General features: G+C 36.0%; 1 protein-coding gene across 1 annotated transcript in view; it reads right to left on the bottom strand.

The window, feature by feature from the left end:
• Positions 1-18,884, bottom strand: part of LRRC9 (leucine rich repeat containing 9) — a 95,901-nt gene that overhangs the window by 64,515 nt on the left and 12,502 nt on the right. The window contains exons 7-12 of the mRNA XM_063091760.1: positions 16,791-16,946; positions 13,790-13,986; positions 12,765-12,896; positions 6,718-6,894; positions 6,266-6,383; positions 690-822 (exon numbers count right to left, since the gene is read on the bottom strand). Coding sequence (XP_062947830.1) covers positions 690-822; positions 6,266-6,383; positions 6,718-6,894; positions 12,765-12,896; positions 13,790-13,986; positions 16,791-16,946 — 913 coding nt within the window. The remainder of the gene's footprint in view (positions 1-689; positions 823-6,265; positions 6,384-6,717; positions 6,895-12,764; positions 12,897-13,789; positions 13,987-16,790; positions 16,947-18,884) is intronic.

Genomic DNA, 18,884 nt, shown 5'->3' with positions numbered 1-18,884 from the left:
GCAAGAGAGGACATGATGAGCTGGTCTTTTTCCTCAATATGTGTGCACCAGGGAATCTCTCCCAGAAGCGTACTACAAATTGCTTAATGTACTTTTATATACTCAAGATGCAAATAAAGTACTGATAACTGTGAATAAATTAAAATACCACAAGTATATCTAGTTCTATAAGACAACATATAAAGTGATTTATACATTCACAATTTAGGTGATTTTAAATTATAGCCAGATTTTCTTGTTATCTTACATTATGAAGATTCAGGACAAATAAGGCTTCCCTTTCAGAGAGGTTTATAAGATTATTGTATATATGGGCCAAGTTCTCTTTCCCTTTCCTGTGAACTTGCTGTGTGTGTAACATACATATGTATATATATATGTTGAATTTATTTTTACAATACAAAATAATGAACAAAAGTTTAAATATGTTGGATTAAATATCTGAGTAACAAATGAGTCTCTTCCTATTAAAGCTGACATACAGTAATCACTCAGTAAATGTTTGTTAAAAGTGTGGCCAAATTAATATGAGAAAATCAAGTATTACTACATTGGTAAACACGAAATAAAATGGTTTGAAGAGAATCTCCTACATTGATAAAACCAAGTGTCAAAAATGATATGAAAATAATTAGTGAATCTGAAGGTTTAGAACTTAAAAGTTCAGAAACACCATATATTTGTATTACCATGTCTGAAGAGCTCATGCTCAAGAGAGTTTTTCTTCTCATCCTTGTACTTTTGCTGTAGAAATTCAATTCTGGGACACTCACATATACTTAGGTTATTAGCAAGAACAACGGCTTCTTTTCTGAGAGGCAGCTATAAAGAAAAAACAAAGTCTGAATAGTTTTACAAAATTAACAATTCTCAATACAGATGGTTTATTATTTTATGTTTATGTCACAGGGCAAAGAAATCTGCAGGCCAGACTCACTGAAAGGAAGTAGATAACCTTCAGGTGCAACTTCATTCTGCAAAGCCATTTATACATTTTAAATTCATGTGCAAATAGGTTTATAAAAGTGATAATATAAAACAAAATTTGCTCCTGGAAAAGCACCCAAAGTCAAGACTGACAACACTGTATGGTGCAGAAGTAACAGCTTTCAATGAGTACTCCACTAACAATCTTGCTAACTTCAAAAAGAAAATCCTGTGGGAATCAAACATTACATCAGTGAAGGTCCTTACTTATATCAAAAATGTTTGGTCTAATAATTTACATTGTTTTCCAGAAACAAAACATTTCTTACTGTGTTAATGCTTAGAAATTGTAGTTTGCATTGTAACTAGCTTTATTTCTTGGAAGTGTTGTATTAGTAATATTCATATTATTTGCTGTGAAAGTAGCTGTAAAAAGCAAACAAAAATCTCTATTTTTAGTAGTAAGAAAACTAGAGCTAAAAGAGAGTATATGATCTGTCCAAGAACAGAATGAGAAATTGACAGTCATGATTTGAACTGAGGTCTACTTGTCCTTGTAACAATATCAGAGTTTTGAAATTACTGCTAATTTAATACCAACAGCCAAATTATTTAGAAGTATATCTTTTCTGTAAATGCTGAATTTCCTATACATATTTTTTCTTATTGAAACCTGTTATCCAAAGAAGTTCTTAAAAAATAAATACTCAAATGTGCTCATATGACCACAAATTTCACAACTCAATAAGTAACCTCAGAACATCACAAAATATCCATTAAATACAATCTGGGTGCATGGCATTGTGAGGCTATAGCATTGTTTTGGGCCCCAATTAAAAGAGGGGAAGATAGGAACTATACCTAATAATTAAAAATACAAGGCATCTCAAGATGTGTCACATAAGGTATCTTTTTTAACCAAAGTGATTAGAAAAGAGTTTGCAGAGGTAATGGGATCATGGTTTGGCCCTGACGATTGAACATAACTCAAATGATCAGAATTCAAAAGGAAATTACTTTTAAGAGGAGAAAAATATACGAAGATATAGAAATAGGTGTGATCGACAACCATCCATCTGCTCAACTATCCATCCATTCATCCACCAGACTTCTACTAAGAATCTACTCTATAAACAAAGTTCCAGCCTTTAAGGGCTAGTGGAGAAATGCACACAAACGCACAAATGCATACGTTTCAATATAACGAATGTATTACAATAGAAATTCTCAGTTGATCACCACTTAATTAACTAACACAACCAATTTTCAGGATTAACTAGTATTTTCCATTCTCTCTATAACTCACAGTATGACGACAGTTCAGGTTAAGGTTAAGGTCAAGGTTAAGATGATGCTTTTTAAAACACTGAGGTACTTTCTACCCAGTCGAACTGTATACTTACCAAGAGTCAATTAATTTCATCCCCAAACTTGTTTATGCCAGTTGTACTTGTTATTGAAATTATACACATTACATAAAGCAATGAAATAGAAAGAAGGACAGTTGTTTCTTGGAAAACCGAATGGAAAATTGGGCAAAATTCAATAGAGGGCAATCATTAAAAACTTCTCCCAAAGTATGTATGTGTGGGGAAGGCAAATGCAATAGTGTGATGGTAACAGGGGAGACAGACTAGATGGGTTCTTGCATTCAAGTTACTTTGCAAGAATCTTAAGTGTGTGTTCAACTTTAAGGAAACCAAAACTAATAGGAAATATGGTTGTGGCTGATACAAGAAGACTTCTCAGAGTTCCAATTTCATAGTCAAAGACCTTGGCCACAAATAAATGGAAATCTATGTTTGAAGTTACATTGAAGGATTTGTTAAGTAAATCATTTATTTACCGTTTTCCATTTTAACTGAGTTTTTTGATTAATCTACAAACTAGATAAGAGGACTCCTACTGTTTGAGAATTCAAGAAGGGCTTCACAGAGGAGGAAAACCTTGAGCTGAGAGTAGAAGGATGAATGAGTTTGCCACAGGGAAAAAGTAGGAAAGAGCGTTTCATCAAAGGAAGACATGGCATTGAGTTGTGTTTAGCAGAATCACAAGTACAGTACAAACTTCATTTGGGACAGTTGGTGTATTTAGTAATAGGGAGTTAGGTGGCAGCTAGATTGTGAGGGTTCTGACAGGCCTCAAATGCCAGGCAGAGGAATTTGAACTTCAGCATTATAAGTAATGGGAGGCTAAAAGGTCTCTCATGAGCACAATGCAATGTGCACTATGAACATAATGTTTTAGGAAAGATTGATCTGTCTGTACTGTGAAAGGTGGAAGGGTTAGAAAAACTGACCAAGGGCAAGGTTGCCTATTGGAAAACTAATGACAAAGATTTGAAGGAATGTTTTTAGGGCTTACTGTGAGGGCAGGCAATGGCAATAGGGAGGGTGAGGGAGAACACAATTGATACAGTAAAGGAAGAATCACTAGAAATGGTAAATGATTAGATGTGCGGATAATGGAAGAAGGAGGAGTTGAACAGCCTTGGATTCTGGTTAGTGGAGGGAATATTGTCAGTAGAAATCAGGAAAGATGACCAGAAGAGAGTGGCTTAGAGGCAAAAGATTAAAGGCTGGTTTTATACGTATTATATATGAAGATAAGGCAGATTAACCATGCAGGAATGGCAGCCATGGGTGTCACAGCAGAGATCAGAGGATGGGCTGGCTGAGGATATACATTGGGGAGAAAGCCAAAAAGTAATAAGTGATACTCCTTATGGCTACTGACCAATTCATTGGTTATCAAAGAGAATGTTTGGTAGGGCATGAACTTGAGCCACGTGAGTAGATTTAGTGATGAATCCGTACTCTGTCACCCTCAATACTGAGCACTTTATCCTGAAGTGACAGAAAGAGCTCTTTCCTCTTCAGTCTAGAGGTGGATTTACGTCAGATGTGTTTTCCAGTCAAATAGTTCCTTCTTTCCCACACTAGCCAGCCCTCTGCCTTACAAAGACACTACCAACCTCAGCCAAACCTCTTTTCTAAACTTCTTACACAGCTGCATTTTACATCAGAGCTTACCTCTTAAACAATACAGAACATAAATATCTATCTTTATTCACTGGGCGCACATCATTGCATAGAAATCTAGCTCATCTTTTACATGCTACACTGTGATATTTCCCCCATTTCTAGGACCTTAACAATGAGAGTAATTGATGGTATGCGGAGAAAGAAGGGCAGATCAGTAAACTTTAACCTCGTGGTATTATGTTTAGAGGCAAGTGAGGAACAAAAAGAAACAAAGAAAGGACAATCAGAACAGGAGGATAATGATAGTGTAATAGTAGAGTTTCAAAAAGGAGAGTAATCGATAGTATCAAATATTTCAGGCAATAATGGTAAAAGTATCAAAAAGTTTCTGTGTGCCAGGCACTGGTACAAGAACTTTTTTAGTAAGTTTTAATAATACATTTTATTTAATCTCATATATACAAAATATTATCACTTCAACATGTGTGCAATATAAGAAATTATAGTCTTTTTTCCATACTAAGTCTTAAGAAACTGCTGTTTATTTTAAACTTTCAACACACTCAATTTTTTTTTATTGAAACATAACTGATTATACACATTGGTGGGGTGCAGAGTTGACTATCAATGCTTGTGTACAATATGCGGACACTCAGTTTGGACAAGGCACTTTTTAAATGCTCAGTAGTGACATGCAGGTGGTGGCTACCCTATTGGACAGAGCGGCACAGACAGCTGCTGGGAGAATTAAAGGAGATAGTTCATCCCTTAGGAGATGCAGGCAATAAGCACTCAGCACAGTGTCTGGTAGGTAGAAAACACACAGAAAGTGTTAGCCCCATTCTTGCCACACCCTCTGTGCTCATAATGGTTCACAGTGCTGTGGACTACATGTACGCACTTCACTCAGCCTTCCAATACCCCGAATTCCTCACCTCCACCTTACTTCTCTTCCAGAAGTACAATGAGGGCACTCTCACTGCAGCAGCTCCCCCATACAGCACCCTCATCATCTGCTCCTGCTCCCTTCAATCTGTTCTCCACTGAGTGGCTGGAATGCTTTTTTTGGTTTATAGTGGTAAAATATGCATAAGATGAAATTTACCATTTTAACCATTTTTAAGCATACGATTCAGTGGCATTAGGTACATTCACATTATTATACCATGATTACCACTGTTCATCTCCAGAACTTTTTCTTTGCCCCAAACTGAAACTCTGTACCCATTAAACAATAATTCCCCATCCCCTCATCCTGTCCAGCCCTGGGTCACCTCTATTCTACTTTCTGTCTCTCAATTTGTCTATTCTAGGCACTTTACATACATGGGATCATACAATATTTTTCCATTTGTGTCTGGCCTTATTTCACGTAGCATATAGTTTTCAAGGTTTTTCCATGTTTGTTGTGGCATGTATCAGAATTTCATTTCTTTTTGTGGCTGAATAATATTCCATTGCATATATATTTTACATTTTGTTTATCTATTCATCTATTGATACATATTTGGGTTGTTTCTACTTTTTGGCTATTTGAATACCGATGCTATTATGTTCATATGTGTACAACTATCCAAGAATGTTTTTATGCATTATCTCACTAAATCCTAATAACAAGTCTGCAAAATAGATACTATTATTATCTTCACTTTATAGATAGGAAGAAACAGACACAAAGAGGTAAAGCCACATGGTAGGTGGGTAGGAAAGCCAGGATTCAAATGTGGCAAAATTACCACTTTATGTATGCCATAATGTGAAAAGGGTTGGGAAGTACTGCTCTATTCTAGTGTGCTACAGCTGCCTCATCAAGAGGATGGAAGACTGAGAAAGGTCGCTCGGATATTTTGAAGCTCAGGAGTGACGAATAATAAAGCAGTATGAGTAGCAAGGTGGGGACAGTGAAGTAGAGAATAAGGAAATGGTGGCAGTAAAAGGAAAAAGGAAACAGTAGGACAGCTAGAAAGATAGAAAGTACGGCAGAATTAAGTGAATAAATTTTTTTCAAGATGGAAAGACCTGGAGAGTTTAGAACAGATTAAAGATTTATAACAGATTTATAGCCAATTAAAGAAGTTGACTTCAAAATCATCAATAGAAGGATCACAACATGAAAATAGGATGTCTTGAAGGATTAAGTAGAGTCAGGCAGATAAAGTAATTAATGGACTTAACTCTGGTATAATCCAAAGCGGAAAGATGCTATACTTTCCATGATAACACTAGTCTTTTTGTGAAACAGCAGTAGAAGTTTGCTATAAATATGGGTAAAAGGATTGGGAATCATGCTTAACCAGCGGCAGAGCTCTACTCATTAGGAAGAAAGCATTATTCCAAATGACATTTTATACTACCTTGCTTGTTTCACTCTCTTTGAATCCTTTTTCAAGTATTTGTAGCAGATGCTTTTTCTTCACTGTAACTTCGGGATCAAAAACATAAAAAAGGCATTCCAGCATCTTTCGATAGCTCCTTAAGAATAATTGAAAGAAAAAATTTAAGAATTGATTTTACAAAAACTTAGCCATAGATAAGATAGCCATATGCACTGCCATGGATATTTTCCATTTACGTCAGATGTTCCAGCATCATTATTAATATCTCCATCCACCCGCCTTCCACTCTCAAAAAAAGGCACAGTGTGAATAAATTATGAAGTCATCCTAGCTATGCGAGAAGCAAGAAAAGGAAACATTTACTAACAGGATGTATTTTCAATACTGTTAACTTTTAAAACAAAGACTTTTTTTTATAAAATAAAGTCAAACTCTTATAAAATTGTTCCTTAGAGAATTCAGCTTCTTACTCTGAATCATGCATATCTTCATTGTCCAAAGACTTTTGAAATTTCTCTTCAAATTTTAGTCTCAGTATACGATTGTTGACTTTAATGACACGTTTTACTTTTACTCCTGTAATACCATACGTTCTGAAGTCCCATGTACAAAAACGTGATAGGATTAATTCATTGCAGGAATTAAACCTATGTGGGAATACAGAATATACATAAACAAAATAACAGATCACCCTTAAAATGTTCAAGAAAACAAAGTTACATATGATAAAATTATAGCTCATATTTTGTGTTTTTTGCTACAGATATATAATCACACAGTAGCTCTGCTTTGGTTCAAACCGGGCAGACTTATTCAGTCAATGAAAGAGATGCTAAATTTTGAAATATAGTAAAAATAATAGCTTTTTCATTAACTATTTGTTATGTATTTGCTCTGCCTAAAAGATATGTTGGTTGAGGAATCCTTCCTTTCTGAAACTCTTTTTTTTTTTTTTTGGCTTCAGTGAAATTACATATTCTTGGCTTTCTTATTGACTGCTCCTCCATAGCTCTCTTTGCTGGTTCTTCTCTGACAGACTTCTAAATATTGGATTGCCCCAGGGATCAGTCTTTGGTCTTCCCCTTGTTTCCATGAACACGTTCCCTCGGTGATTTTATCTGGTTCTCTGGGTTTATACATATGACGAAAAATTACAACATTTTATTTCTAGCCTTGATCTCTACCCAAGTAAGCTGGATATAGGCAGACTTGAATATCCAACTTGATATGTCCACTAGCATATGTAATAGACCTCTCAAGCCTAATTTATCTAACACTTGCCTCCAAACCTGCTCCTCCCGAGTTTTTCCCATCTCAGGATATGACACTACCATCTAACTAGTAGCTTAGAACAAAATTGCAGGAATAATCTTCTCTTTTCTTTTTCACCAGTTATCTAATTCTTTAGCAAGTCTGTTTAGCTCTACAACTAAAATATGAGGGTACTTCAAAAAGTTCGTGGAAAAATAGAATTAAAATATAGGATGAATATTTCCATGTACTTTTTGAAGATCACTTGTACATCCTGAATATAACCATGTTTCATCATCACCACTGTTACCTTCCTAGCCCGAATCATCATTATGTCTCAGTTGGACTATTGCAATAACTTCCTGTCTAGGGATATAGAAGTGAAAGAGGCAGTGTCTCTGCTCTCATGGGGCATATATTCCAAGGGGGTGGACAAAAGATTAATGAGAGGTTTGGAGTAAGGAATGCAGAGGGGACCTACTTAAGATATGGTCTTGGGGAAGACTTTTCAGAGAAGATATTTGATCTGAGAACTGAAGGAGGAGGGGCCAGCTATGTGAAGATCTCAAGAACAAGTGCTTGTTTCCTCTGCTGCCCTCACCTGGCCATGATAAGAAATTCTGGTCCTGTCTTAAAGTAGCACAGAATCTAGATTAAGATAGAATGAAAAATGGATCATTTTGAGAAGGAAGTAAGTGATGCTTACTTACTTACAAAGGCAAATGGATGCATTTGCCTTTGATGACACTTCTAGGTCTTCATCTACATAATCAACCAGGGCATGAACATGGGTGTGAGCTATGATCACAGATGAGAGCTTCCTGATGGATGGTCTCTCCCTGAGCCTAATTTCTGAGCTCCTAACAGAGCATCTGCCTTTCTCACTGGCAAAGGTTTAATCACTGCAGCTAGGAGCTGACCGATTACTCATCCCTTAGAGTTGAAAGTGATCTGCCCAAACCAAACTAATCCCAGAGGGGCTCATCGTCTGGTAGAGGATGCAGATAAGAAGTGTTGCAATCCAGCATGATGCCTGCTAACCAGTTCAGAGGTTGTTAAACAGCCACATTATCATTTGGGGTGGGAAACCTACTTCTCTTCCTATAAAGGCATCATTTGCTGTGCCTAAATCAGTCAATTCTCCCTAAATCATACATCCTGGAATCACTGAAGCTCTCATTTTTATACTTCCTGAACTCTGATAGAAACTAGTGCTTTAGGAGTTTTAGATAAGGTTTTTGTTATATAGCGGACATCTCAGTAGGGCTCGAGGGTTCTCGAGAATTGGTGGAAGTGATGAATAGACAATACCTAGCTTCTAGTCTGGTCTCAAGAATGCAGGAACCAGGAATAGGCACAGGAAACTCCAAGAAGTGTAATCCTTTCATAGCGCTTTATTTTGCCCTGGAATTTGGCAGCTGAGTGATGGTGAAGTGAGGGCGGGGGATGCAAAGGCATTCTGGGTGAAGGAAGCAGAACAAACAAAACCACAGCACCAGGTATGCTCCAAGAGCAGTGAGGCACTTAGTTCAGCTGACTATAAAAGGTCTGAAAAGGAGTTATGATAGTTTAGAGACAATACAGTGGAGGATTTTGAATCCTCCGTTGCAGGTGAAGAGTTTGAATGTAATTTGGAAGGTAACAGACTGCTACAAAGGCCTTTATTTTCTTTTGTTTTTAACAGAGTGCTTTCTGTGAAGGAAGCATGCTGGCAGGGATCATATGAGAGACCATTTAGGAATCTTTACTGATTGATTAACAAATTCTGAGTACCTACTACATGCAAGCACTGTGCAAGGTGGGAAGTTGCAAAGACCTGTGTGAAGGTGATTTTAGTAACAATGGACAGGAGAAAATGAATGCAAATAATATCATGGACGAGCACCTATGGGCTCGGCCCCTGATGGGATGTGGAGATTGAAGGAGAGAATGGAGTCAATAATGGCTTCAATGTTTGTTGAGTCTGGATAACCAAAAAGATATCAAAGCAAACAAAACAAAAACATAAAAACTGAGAACTAAGTATTTTCACATTATCTTGTCTAATGCTACCAGTAACCTCTTGAGGTAGATTATTTTTCTCATTTTACAGATGAGGTTCAGATGGGTTAAATGGTTGTTTCAAGATCATGCAGATAGAGTTTGAACCTAGGTCTTACGTCTCTAACTTCTTTATGTATTCTATTACTTCATAGCTGATTCCCTTTTGAATGTGTTGTTTGCCTTGCCAGTTGGACATCCAGATAGAAATGTCTAGAAGACAGGAATTCAGGACCTCAATCTAGGAGTGAGGTTGTAGCTATAAGTAATTATGAAAGTGCAGGAGTAGAAGAGACTGGCAAAGCAAGGTATAAAAAGAAAATAGAAAATATCTAAGTACAAAAAACAAGTGAGATGGAGTTACAAGAAAGGAATGGTTAACAGTGTCAAGTACTTCTGTGGTCCGAAGAGCGAGGGCCCTCATTTCACTGGGTACCTCACTCATTCAGTGGGACCTGAGTGGAGAAGCACCCACAATTACACATCGTTGACTAAGGTACCGAGTTACACAGAAAGATGTCTACACACTTTTGTTACTATACAAATTATGTATTCATTTAGCAAATGTAGAATTCACATGTTTTTAAATGGTTAGAGCTTAAATCAAATCTATTAAAATGCACCTAATAATCCTAGACAAGTGTTTAATAAATACTGTTACCTGACTTGCTGACTTAAACCAGCATTTTAACAGTATAAAACAAAAAGTTTGTGCCGCTGTAGTTCCTTGAAATAGTACAGCATGAAATCTTTTTTACATAGTTAGAATAATTAGTGAAAGCCATTATATACACAAAAGTGAAAGTGTTAAGTGACTATCTATAAAGCGATACGGAAACTTCACTTGATCTTAACCAAAAGGCCGAGAAGCAATGAGATATGGAGACTTCAATTAGTAATTATCTATTGGGCGATGGATTCAGTCCTGTGCTGAATTAAATAAGGCACAGGAAACATCAGATACGTCCCAAAGGAGCTTATAGAGTCACTTATATATTGTTTTGTGGTGCTTCATTGTAAATATAGTATATATAACCAGGCTGAAAGCTTCTCAAGCACAAGGATAGCATCCTTCATGCTTTAGAGTCCCCATTTGATAATTGTCTGATGTCAATGGGTAACTCAATTGGTAATACATAGGTAAATAATATGAATCTGTAATGATAAAGTTGTAGTGGCAACAATACACTCAACTGGCAAGTTTCTGTAAAATAAGGATTTTTTAAAAATTAAAAAACATAGTAATTTGATTTCATAAAAGAAATGAAGCTAAGAAATATTGAATGATATATAATTAGAAATCTGCAATGCTTTTTTTGGTGAAAGAAATAAAGCCTATTTTATTATAAACATTTCTATTTGACTCCTAGCTCTGCTTAAATACTTTCATTCAAATGCTAAATCCTTGGCCTTAAACATATTAACAAAAGAGAAGTCAAGTTTAAATAAAACAACTAGAAATGTAGCACACAGTAATTTAAAGCACTTCAGTAGTTATTTTTTAACTTACATAAAAAGATCAGAACTAAGATGGCTGAGCTTATAGTATGCTAAAAGTAAAAAACAGTCCTTGAAATTCTGCCAACATATATTTGATTTTCTCCTTAAAATGGATCAAGGTTATTTATTCTTATTAAAATCAAGCAAACAATTGTTAATGCTTATCAAAACCTATCAAAAAAGCTTTCTAGTTTACTATTAGGCTGACATAGTTATCTAAACGGCTTTTTAGTCATTTTGCTTTTACATTTTTTTTTATTAATCTGTTCATTTTGCAAAGAGCTTACTTTGTAATAAGTTAAAAAAACCAGAAATAATTAAAAAAATTCTGCTTAGGTTGTGTGCATCTAAATAAAAGACTGAAAAATTATTTGTGCCCCCTGCAGAGAGACACCATTCAGCTTTTGCACTTGAAAAATCAAGCCCTTTACTTGTTTACATGGGAACTGGGATTAACATCTTTTTTTACCTTTGTACATAAAAATCAAATACTGTGGTTAAGCAAACAGTGGTAACTGCTGGGCAAATGGATGCAATGATACAAAAGAAACTGTTTTAAAAGGTCTCATTCGCCTTTGGAAATAGCCTCTCACACTTTTCTATCAAAGTACCCCAAGACTGTTGAAAAGCTTTTTCTCACAGAGGTGAGTAAAAAGCCACATCTAATAGAAATCAGGGGTCTTGGTTTAAAGTAACCCATAACAATCACACCTTTTTTTTCTTATAAAGTTAATGTGAATTTTGCATTCAGCTACATAAATATCAGTATTTGTTTTGATGCTGACTTAGAGTGAAATCATGCTCTAGGGTGATGTGCTAAGTCCATTCCATAGTTTTCTGTGCTTCCTGGTATATCTCCTTCACATACCCAAGTTCCCAATACAGTTCTAGAGCCAATTTTGGCTGTTTCAGAGGCTCCTCTATTTTGAGAAAATGACTTCAGAAATGTGAAAGTCACAATAATAATAATATTTTTCAAAACTTTTCTTTTTCCTTTTTCTTTTTAAGGATCATTTCTTACTGTGCTTCTAGTTGAGGCAACATATCACTTCCTTATTTCAACTAGTTGACCTTGGTTCTAAAGCATGGATGCCTGCTATCAGCTTCAGTTTCTGGTTGCTCTCTCCATTTTTGTCTATATGAGCTTTTGACCTAAATTCCTGGTTTAAGCATATACCTTATTCTGACATGTAGTGTCCACGTGTACCCTGACTGTAGCTAACTCTAAACAACAGGCTTCTCTTTGACCATGGGCCTGCAAGAGATTTGCTAAGGGACCTCTTCCCATGTTAACAACCTGCTGTTGCCAATCCTGCTTTGTCATTCCTGATCTGTTCTGGCTTCTCAACCAATATTCAGAATCCAGGGTTATATCCAGTCTAGAAATAAATAGTATAAACATCCATAAAAATTAATACTTGACCACAAACTATTTTTTCTAAATTATATTCTGCTCTTGGGCAAAATAAAATTGGGTAAAGAGCAATGATATACCATTAGGATGTCTTCAACGTTGGCTCACAGCAATGGGGTAAACAGAGAAATGTATAGGTGGTAAAGTAAGTAACTGCCATAGGTCACTGCCAATTTTCAATAGATGAATATTCTGCATGAGAAATGTTTTGAAAATGGGACATTTTCAGATTTTACAAGTTGATATTCAAGTTGGTAATCCTAAGAACTTAAATGACTTTTAAAGCTATACCTAAATTTCAAATAGATTTACCAGTCATCAGATCGAGTGCCTTCTTCAAAATGGATATTTCCCACAGTCTCCAACTCAATTAACAAAAATGGGATCAATAAGCCATGGCTTTTCTTCTTTTGCTTTACTTCAATACGATAAATTGCTTCAATTCTATTAAATATATATATATATAGTATTAGAACGATCTAAAAATCACAACATTAAAATTCGTGATCGATTTTCTTAACTAATGTTAAAATACAAGGCTTCTTTTCCATATGTAAAAAAGGTATAGTATTAATGCTTAAACCAAGTAAAAGCAATTCTACTCTTGGCAATTAAAATCACCTCATATTTTGTTAACCTCAGAATATGTGAACATTAGAAGACTATCTTGGCTTTACCACTCTCAGACAGGTCACTTAAAATTTTTATGCCTGTTTACTCAGTATAATAGCAATACTAAATGTACCTATGACTAAGAAGACTATTTTGAGGATTATATGCAAAATACATGTAAAGCTCTTAGCAAAGAGTCTGGCACAGAATAAAAACCCAATAAATATTACTATTATTATTGTTAGTATTATTACAGAGCAAACAAACTTATTCACTTAGTGCCTTGGGAAATTTTTTTAAAATTCACAGTTCTTACTAAGCCTTCTAGTTGATATTACTAGTTGATAACTGAACCTGAACTTTTTTCTCCATGATTCCAGACAACTGTGTATGTATTTTGCTAGATTTCATCTATTTGGTGAGTTTCTGCACCAGTGGCAGCTCTATTGTTTTTAGTCTGCAGACACTAGAGCAGTGATGTGACTGACAGGAAGCCACTCAGAGAAGTTGACTGTTCCTAACTAAGAACAGCCTCTGCAAAAACCTGTATGCCGGCTTCGAACCAATGATGTCTATCTGTACTAAGAACCGGAACTAGGAACACGTTTCATGTTTTACTTTTTACTATGGTGCTTTTCACTCCTGAGGATGGAAACTGATGGCTCAAAACATTTGTATTTTCTCATGTTTCAAATCTGAACAACTAGACAATTCATTAAACATACTCATCTAGTTTTTTGTTCCAGAATGTTACCCTTTCATTCAAGGCATTTAGTTTGGCCTGTATCATTTGCTGAAGACTTGGTTCTTCTGTGACAGTTTCACAATTCTTTGATTTTTCAAGCTCAGTTACTTTATTATTATTGGATTTATCGTTGTGCCCTTTGCTGGAACCCTTGAGTTCAGCCAGTTCTTGTTCCAACTGTTGAAAACAATGTACCAGAGAGCAAAATAAAAATACAACAGGGTAAAGGCAAAGTGTGAATTCAGATATTAATTTTTGGTGGCATCTATTAAATAAATAGTTACTTTAAATTAACAAAGTAGAAATCTAGGTAACACATAGGCCAAACTGCATAAACACATGTCAAATATGTGATTTCAAGTTTGGTGCAAGTTCAGTCAGTCAATTTCTCTTGACCAAGTGATAACCTTAAATATTTCAAACACGGCAGTCTCTCAATGGAAAATAAGCAAAAAAATAAAAAAATAGAAAATAAGTAGATTTTGAAATATTACTGATGAGTTTGCTTGTATTAAAGCCAAAGTGAAATTAAAATGAATGCTAGTTTTGGCTTTAAAAAATATTTAAACTTCAAATAATGCTGTGATTTTTAACACACCTACTTTTCAATTTTTTCAATATTTTAAAATTACTTTGGTGTTCTAGAAAAAAGAATTAACCATAAAAAAATACACAAAAGTGTATATATAGGGGTGTACACTTTTCCTTTTGCCACAGTCTCCTACATGGCTCACCATAGCAATGGTTTTTATTTAAGATTTTGATATTTTCGTTTTTGTTGTTGTTGTTCATATAAACATTTTTGTATTAGTTTGGACATTTTTAAATATTGCATTAAATTTTGTCTTGATCACTAAGGTTTGGGGCACTCCCTCAAATTTTGGGCCCAAGGCAAGAGTCTCACTCACTTGCCTCACTTATAATCCCAGCCTTATAAGATTTCAAGATAAATCATATCATATGAGAAGTGTATATAAACAGAAATTTACTAATCATCTAACACCCTCTCTATAATAGCTACATCCAGCTATTAAAAAACAAATTAAGCATATTTATAAAAATGTCTATAGTTTATATAATCTATAGCTATTATTTTTACATTTGCATATTTTACTTATACATGCATTAGCACATGAAAATAGCAAATATAGACTGTTCCATAGACTGTTCTCTTGTGATTTATACTCATATAAATAATATAAATTTTATTTGTTTTACTTTAAAAATATCTGATTATGATTAAAATCTGCTCATTTTAGGAAAAAAACATCAAATATATTTCAAAGCCTTGGTTTTAAATGGATATATACTATTCTGTCTTAAGAATGAATAACTCTTCTTTTGTTAAACATTTAGGTAGTTTCCAATTTTTTGTTGTTATTAACAGTACAGTGATGAATAGTGTTATATATAAAATCTTTTGCATAGAGTTCTAGAAGAGACATACTGAGTCAAAGGCTACGAGCATTTTTAGGCTGTTTATATACATTACCAAAGTTACACTCCCACCAGTGATGTGTAGTGTGTCACATCCATCTTCACCAGCCTGAGTACTGTCTTGTGTTATGCTTTGACAGTTTTATAAGTGAAAACAGTTTCTTGTGATCTTAATTAACATTTGGAAATTAATAATCAGGTGGAGCTCTTCTTTGGAATGTTTATTAGTCATTTTTTATTCCTTCTTTTGCAAAATGCTAGCTTATGTACTTTGCTCAATTTTTCTATTTGTATATTTACTTTTTATCTTGTTTTACTTATGAGTATATTAAGGATATTGACCCTTTATCCACATGTTTGTTGGAAATACTTTTTTCAGATTGTCACTTGTTTACTTTCATTAATGATGCTTTTTAGTATAAAAGCATTTTATTATTATTATTATTATTATTATTATTATTATTATTATTATTGCAATCAAATCTACATTTTGTTCCTTTGTGATTTCTGGTATTCCTTTTATCTGGCAGGCTGAGGAGAGTTAAATATGTTCATCTATGTATTTATTCCTCAATTTTTTCATGTTTTTATTTTTACATTTAATTCTTTTTTTCTCATTGGTATTTACTTTTGGTAAAGTATAAAATAAGAATCCCCTACTCCCAAATAGTTTGACTATTTATTCCTCAGAAAATAAATATAGTAAGTTTTATATATACAAGTGTACTTCAAAAAGTTTGTGGAAAAATACAATTAAAAGATAACATTTGGGCCGGCGCTGTGGCTCACTCGGGAGCTGGTAGTGCCGAGGCCGCGGGTTCGGATCCTATATAGGGATGGCCGGTTCACTCACTGGCTGAGCGTGGTGCAGACCACACCAAGCCTGGGGTTACAATCCCCTTACCGGTCAAAAAAAAAAGATAATATTAATCTTTTCATGAACTTTTGGAAGAACTCCCCACACAAGGTTCTGCTTTGAGGTAAATAATCCTTAAATTTTCAGGGCCTAAAAGGAAATTCAATTTATTTTAAATAAAAAAGTACATATTATATACTTCTAAACTATAGCTTGATTTAAAGTTCTTACTTTGTTGTATAACTTAATAGTATTAGTAAAAGAATATTTTAGCACTTTAAAAAAGAAAATGAATTTTGAGCACGGCCTGCTGGTATTTAATAAAAATGCAGTTGAAATAAGTCTAACAGATCTCTGTAACTCTGATTTATATTTAATCACATGACTTTTTAAAAATTTCATAACTAAATAAGCCTAAACCTTTTTTCAATTGCAGATTTCTAAGCAAAGAATGCAGCTTAATTAAGTACCTGGAATCAAAATATATGGGAGCAAATGACTTGAAAGTCAGTATTAATTTTGTATATTATAAATTTTATATATAAATTATTTTATAAAATATATCTATATTAAATATATATAAAGTATTTATAATTTTATATATATATAAAATTTAAGAGACATTGCTATTTTATCTGGCAGTTTTCTTAAGATGCGGCCACTGAAATTTTACATTATTAAATCTTACATTTTTTTTCACAAAGCTCAATAATTTTATCCGTTCTTCTGGCAACTTTTGTAATTTACATTTTCGATCATTCAGTTTTTCAAGATCTTCATTAAGATGCCTCTGAACAGTTTTTATACGCATATTGTAATACATTATTTTTTTCATTGCTGTGGTCTAAAAGTAAGAAAGAAAACAACAAAACATTACCTAAAACAAATTATAGATAATTATTAGTTATATGAGTATGACGTGTTCTACATAGCAATTTGAAGATTTTGCATGCTCAGTTACTAATACTAATGACAGCGGGAGTGAATGGCTACACGGAATTCTGTATTTAAACTTAATAAGCAAAATATAAAGTTCCATTTCTCTGTGGATAAGATTTAAGTGTGAGTCATATTCACATTTATTTCTGGGATGACAACATAAAGAGACTAGAGATAGAATTTAATTTTTAAAATAGTATCATTTAGCTGATGAGACAGTACTACTAAAGCAAATACATAACTACATTGTTACCATTTGATTAACTCAGGGAAAAAACAGATAAATTAAAAAGAATTAATAACAAATGTAGGACTTCTGATCAAGATGGTGGAATAGATAGTACCCAGCTCCACTCACTCCCACAGTCGATCAATTTACAACTATTAAAAAGCATCAACTGCCAAGCTGGGGTCGCTAGAACACAGGGGAAGAGGAGGAGAGACCTACGGAGTTCATAAATGTAGGAGAAGCCACAATGAGAGAAAGAAAGGACCACTCTGACCATTTCGAGCCCCAACCACTTCAAGACTGGCCCTGACAGAGCAAGAGCTGGCAGTTGCTTGGAGGCTGCAGGGCAAAAGAAGGCCTTGGTGGCCCCAGGCCAGCAAGACCACAAACATGGTTCCTGTGGACCTACATAGGAGCAAGGGGCCACAGACAACTGAAAAAAGGAGCCATTCAGAGGCCGGCAAGTCATCGCAACAGACCAGCACATTGCCCATCCCATGGGAAGTGTTTGGAGCGCAGGAGGTGGGGGAGACTGGCACACCAGAGGAACACTGGGGCACAGCATGGACAGCTGATCTGTCCTCCAATCAGCACAGGATCACTCAGAGGAGACTGGTCAGGAATAGAGAACTGCAGGGGGTGCAGCTCGCTGAAAAGACTGAGGCCCAGGCCAGAGTTTCCACACAACCCAGGTGTACTGGACCTCACAAGACCTGCAAGTGCTTACGAGGTCAACAATTAAAACCTGAGCTGCACGAAAAGCCTCCCCAGAGAATCAGCAGCAAAGCAGCAATTTAGCTCAACCACAGAGCTCCAGTGCTGGTCCCCACAAGATGTTTCTCCGTTTTAAAAGTAAGCCAAGGACAACAAATTAGTTCCAGTGCAGAGTTTAAGTGGTGAGGGCAGCTAATAATCCAACACAGAACTGAAAGAAAAAACAAAAAACCCTCAGATCAGAGACAAAGTTGTGATATTAATCAGTAAAGGTCTAACACCACCAAAGAACACCTATAAAACTTAGAAGGACTGGAAGCCCCCTGGGCTCCCAAGTCGGGGGGTGGAGAGCAGGCAAAGGGCCTCAGCCTTGTCCCCACAATGTCTACATCCAGCCCAGCACCGACCACAGAACTGCTGCTGGAAGCAACCTGGGTGGGGGTCAGCCATGCCCGCCCGACATCCACCCCAGCAATGACCACCAGGCTACTGCCAGAAGCACCCTGGGCTCCCGAGCCAGGGTGGTGGAGGGCTGAGGGCCTCAGCCACGCCCCCCCAACACCTGCATCCAGCCCAGTGATGACCACCAGGCCACTGCCAGAAGCACTCCGGGTTCCCAAGCTGGGTTGTAGGGGCCGGGGGCATCAGCCATGCACCCTGACATTTACAGCCAGCCCAGTGACAACCACTGAGCTGCCACTAGAAGAGCCCTGGGCTCCGGGGGTAGGGGAGCGCCGAGGGCCTCAGTCACGCCCCCCTCAAAGTCTGCATCCAGCCCAGCCACAAATGAGCCACCTCCGGAAGCCCCCTGTGCTCCCCTGCCAGAATGAGGGGGGTGCCACGGGCCTCAATCATGCGCCCCCTCCCTCCTTCCTCCTCCTCTCACCCTATGCCCTTCCC

This window comes from Cynocephalus volans, chromosome 3 (assembly GCF_027409185.1).
Source record: "Cynocephalus volans isolate mCynVol1 chromosome 3, mCynVol1.pri, whole genome shotgun sequence".
Lineage (NCBI taxonomy): Eukaryota > Metazoa > Chordata > Mammalia > Dermoptera > Cynocephalidae > Cynocephalus > Cynocephalus volans.
Note: the sequence above shows the minus strand (reverse complement) of the source record. Positions and strands in the feature narration are given on the sequence as shown.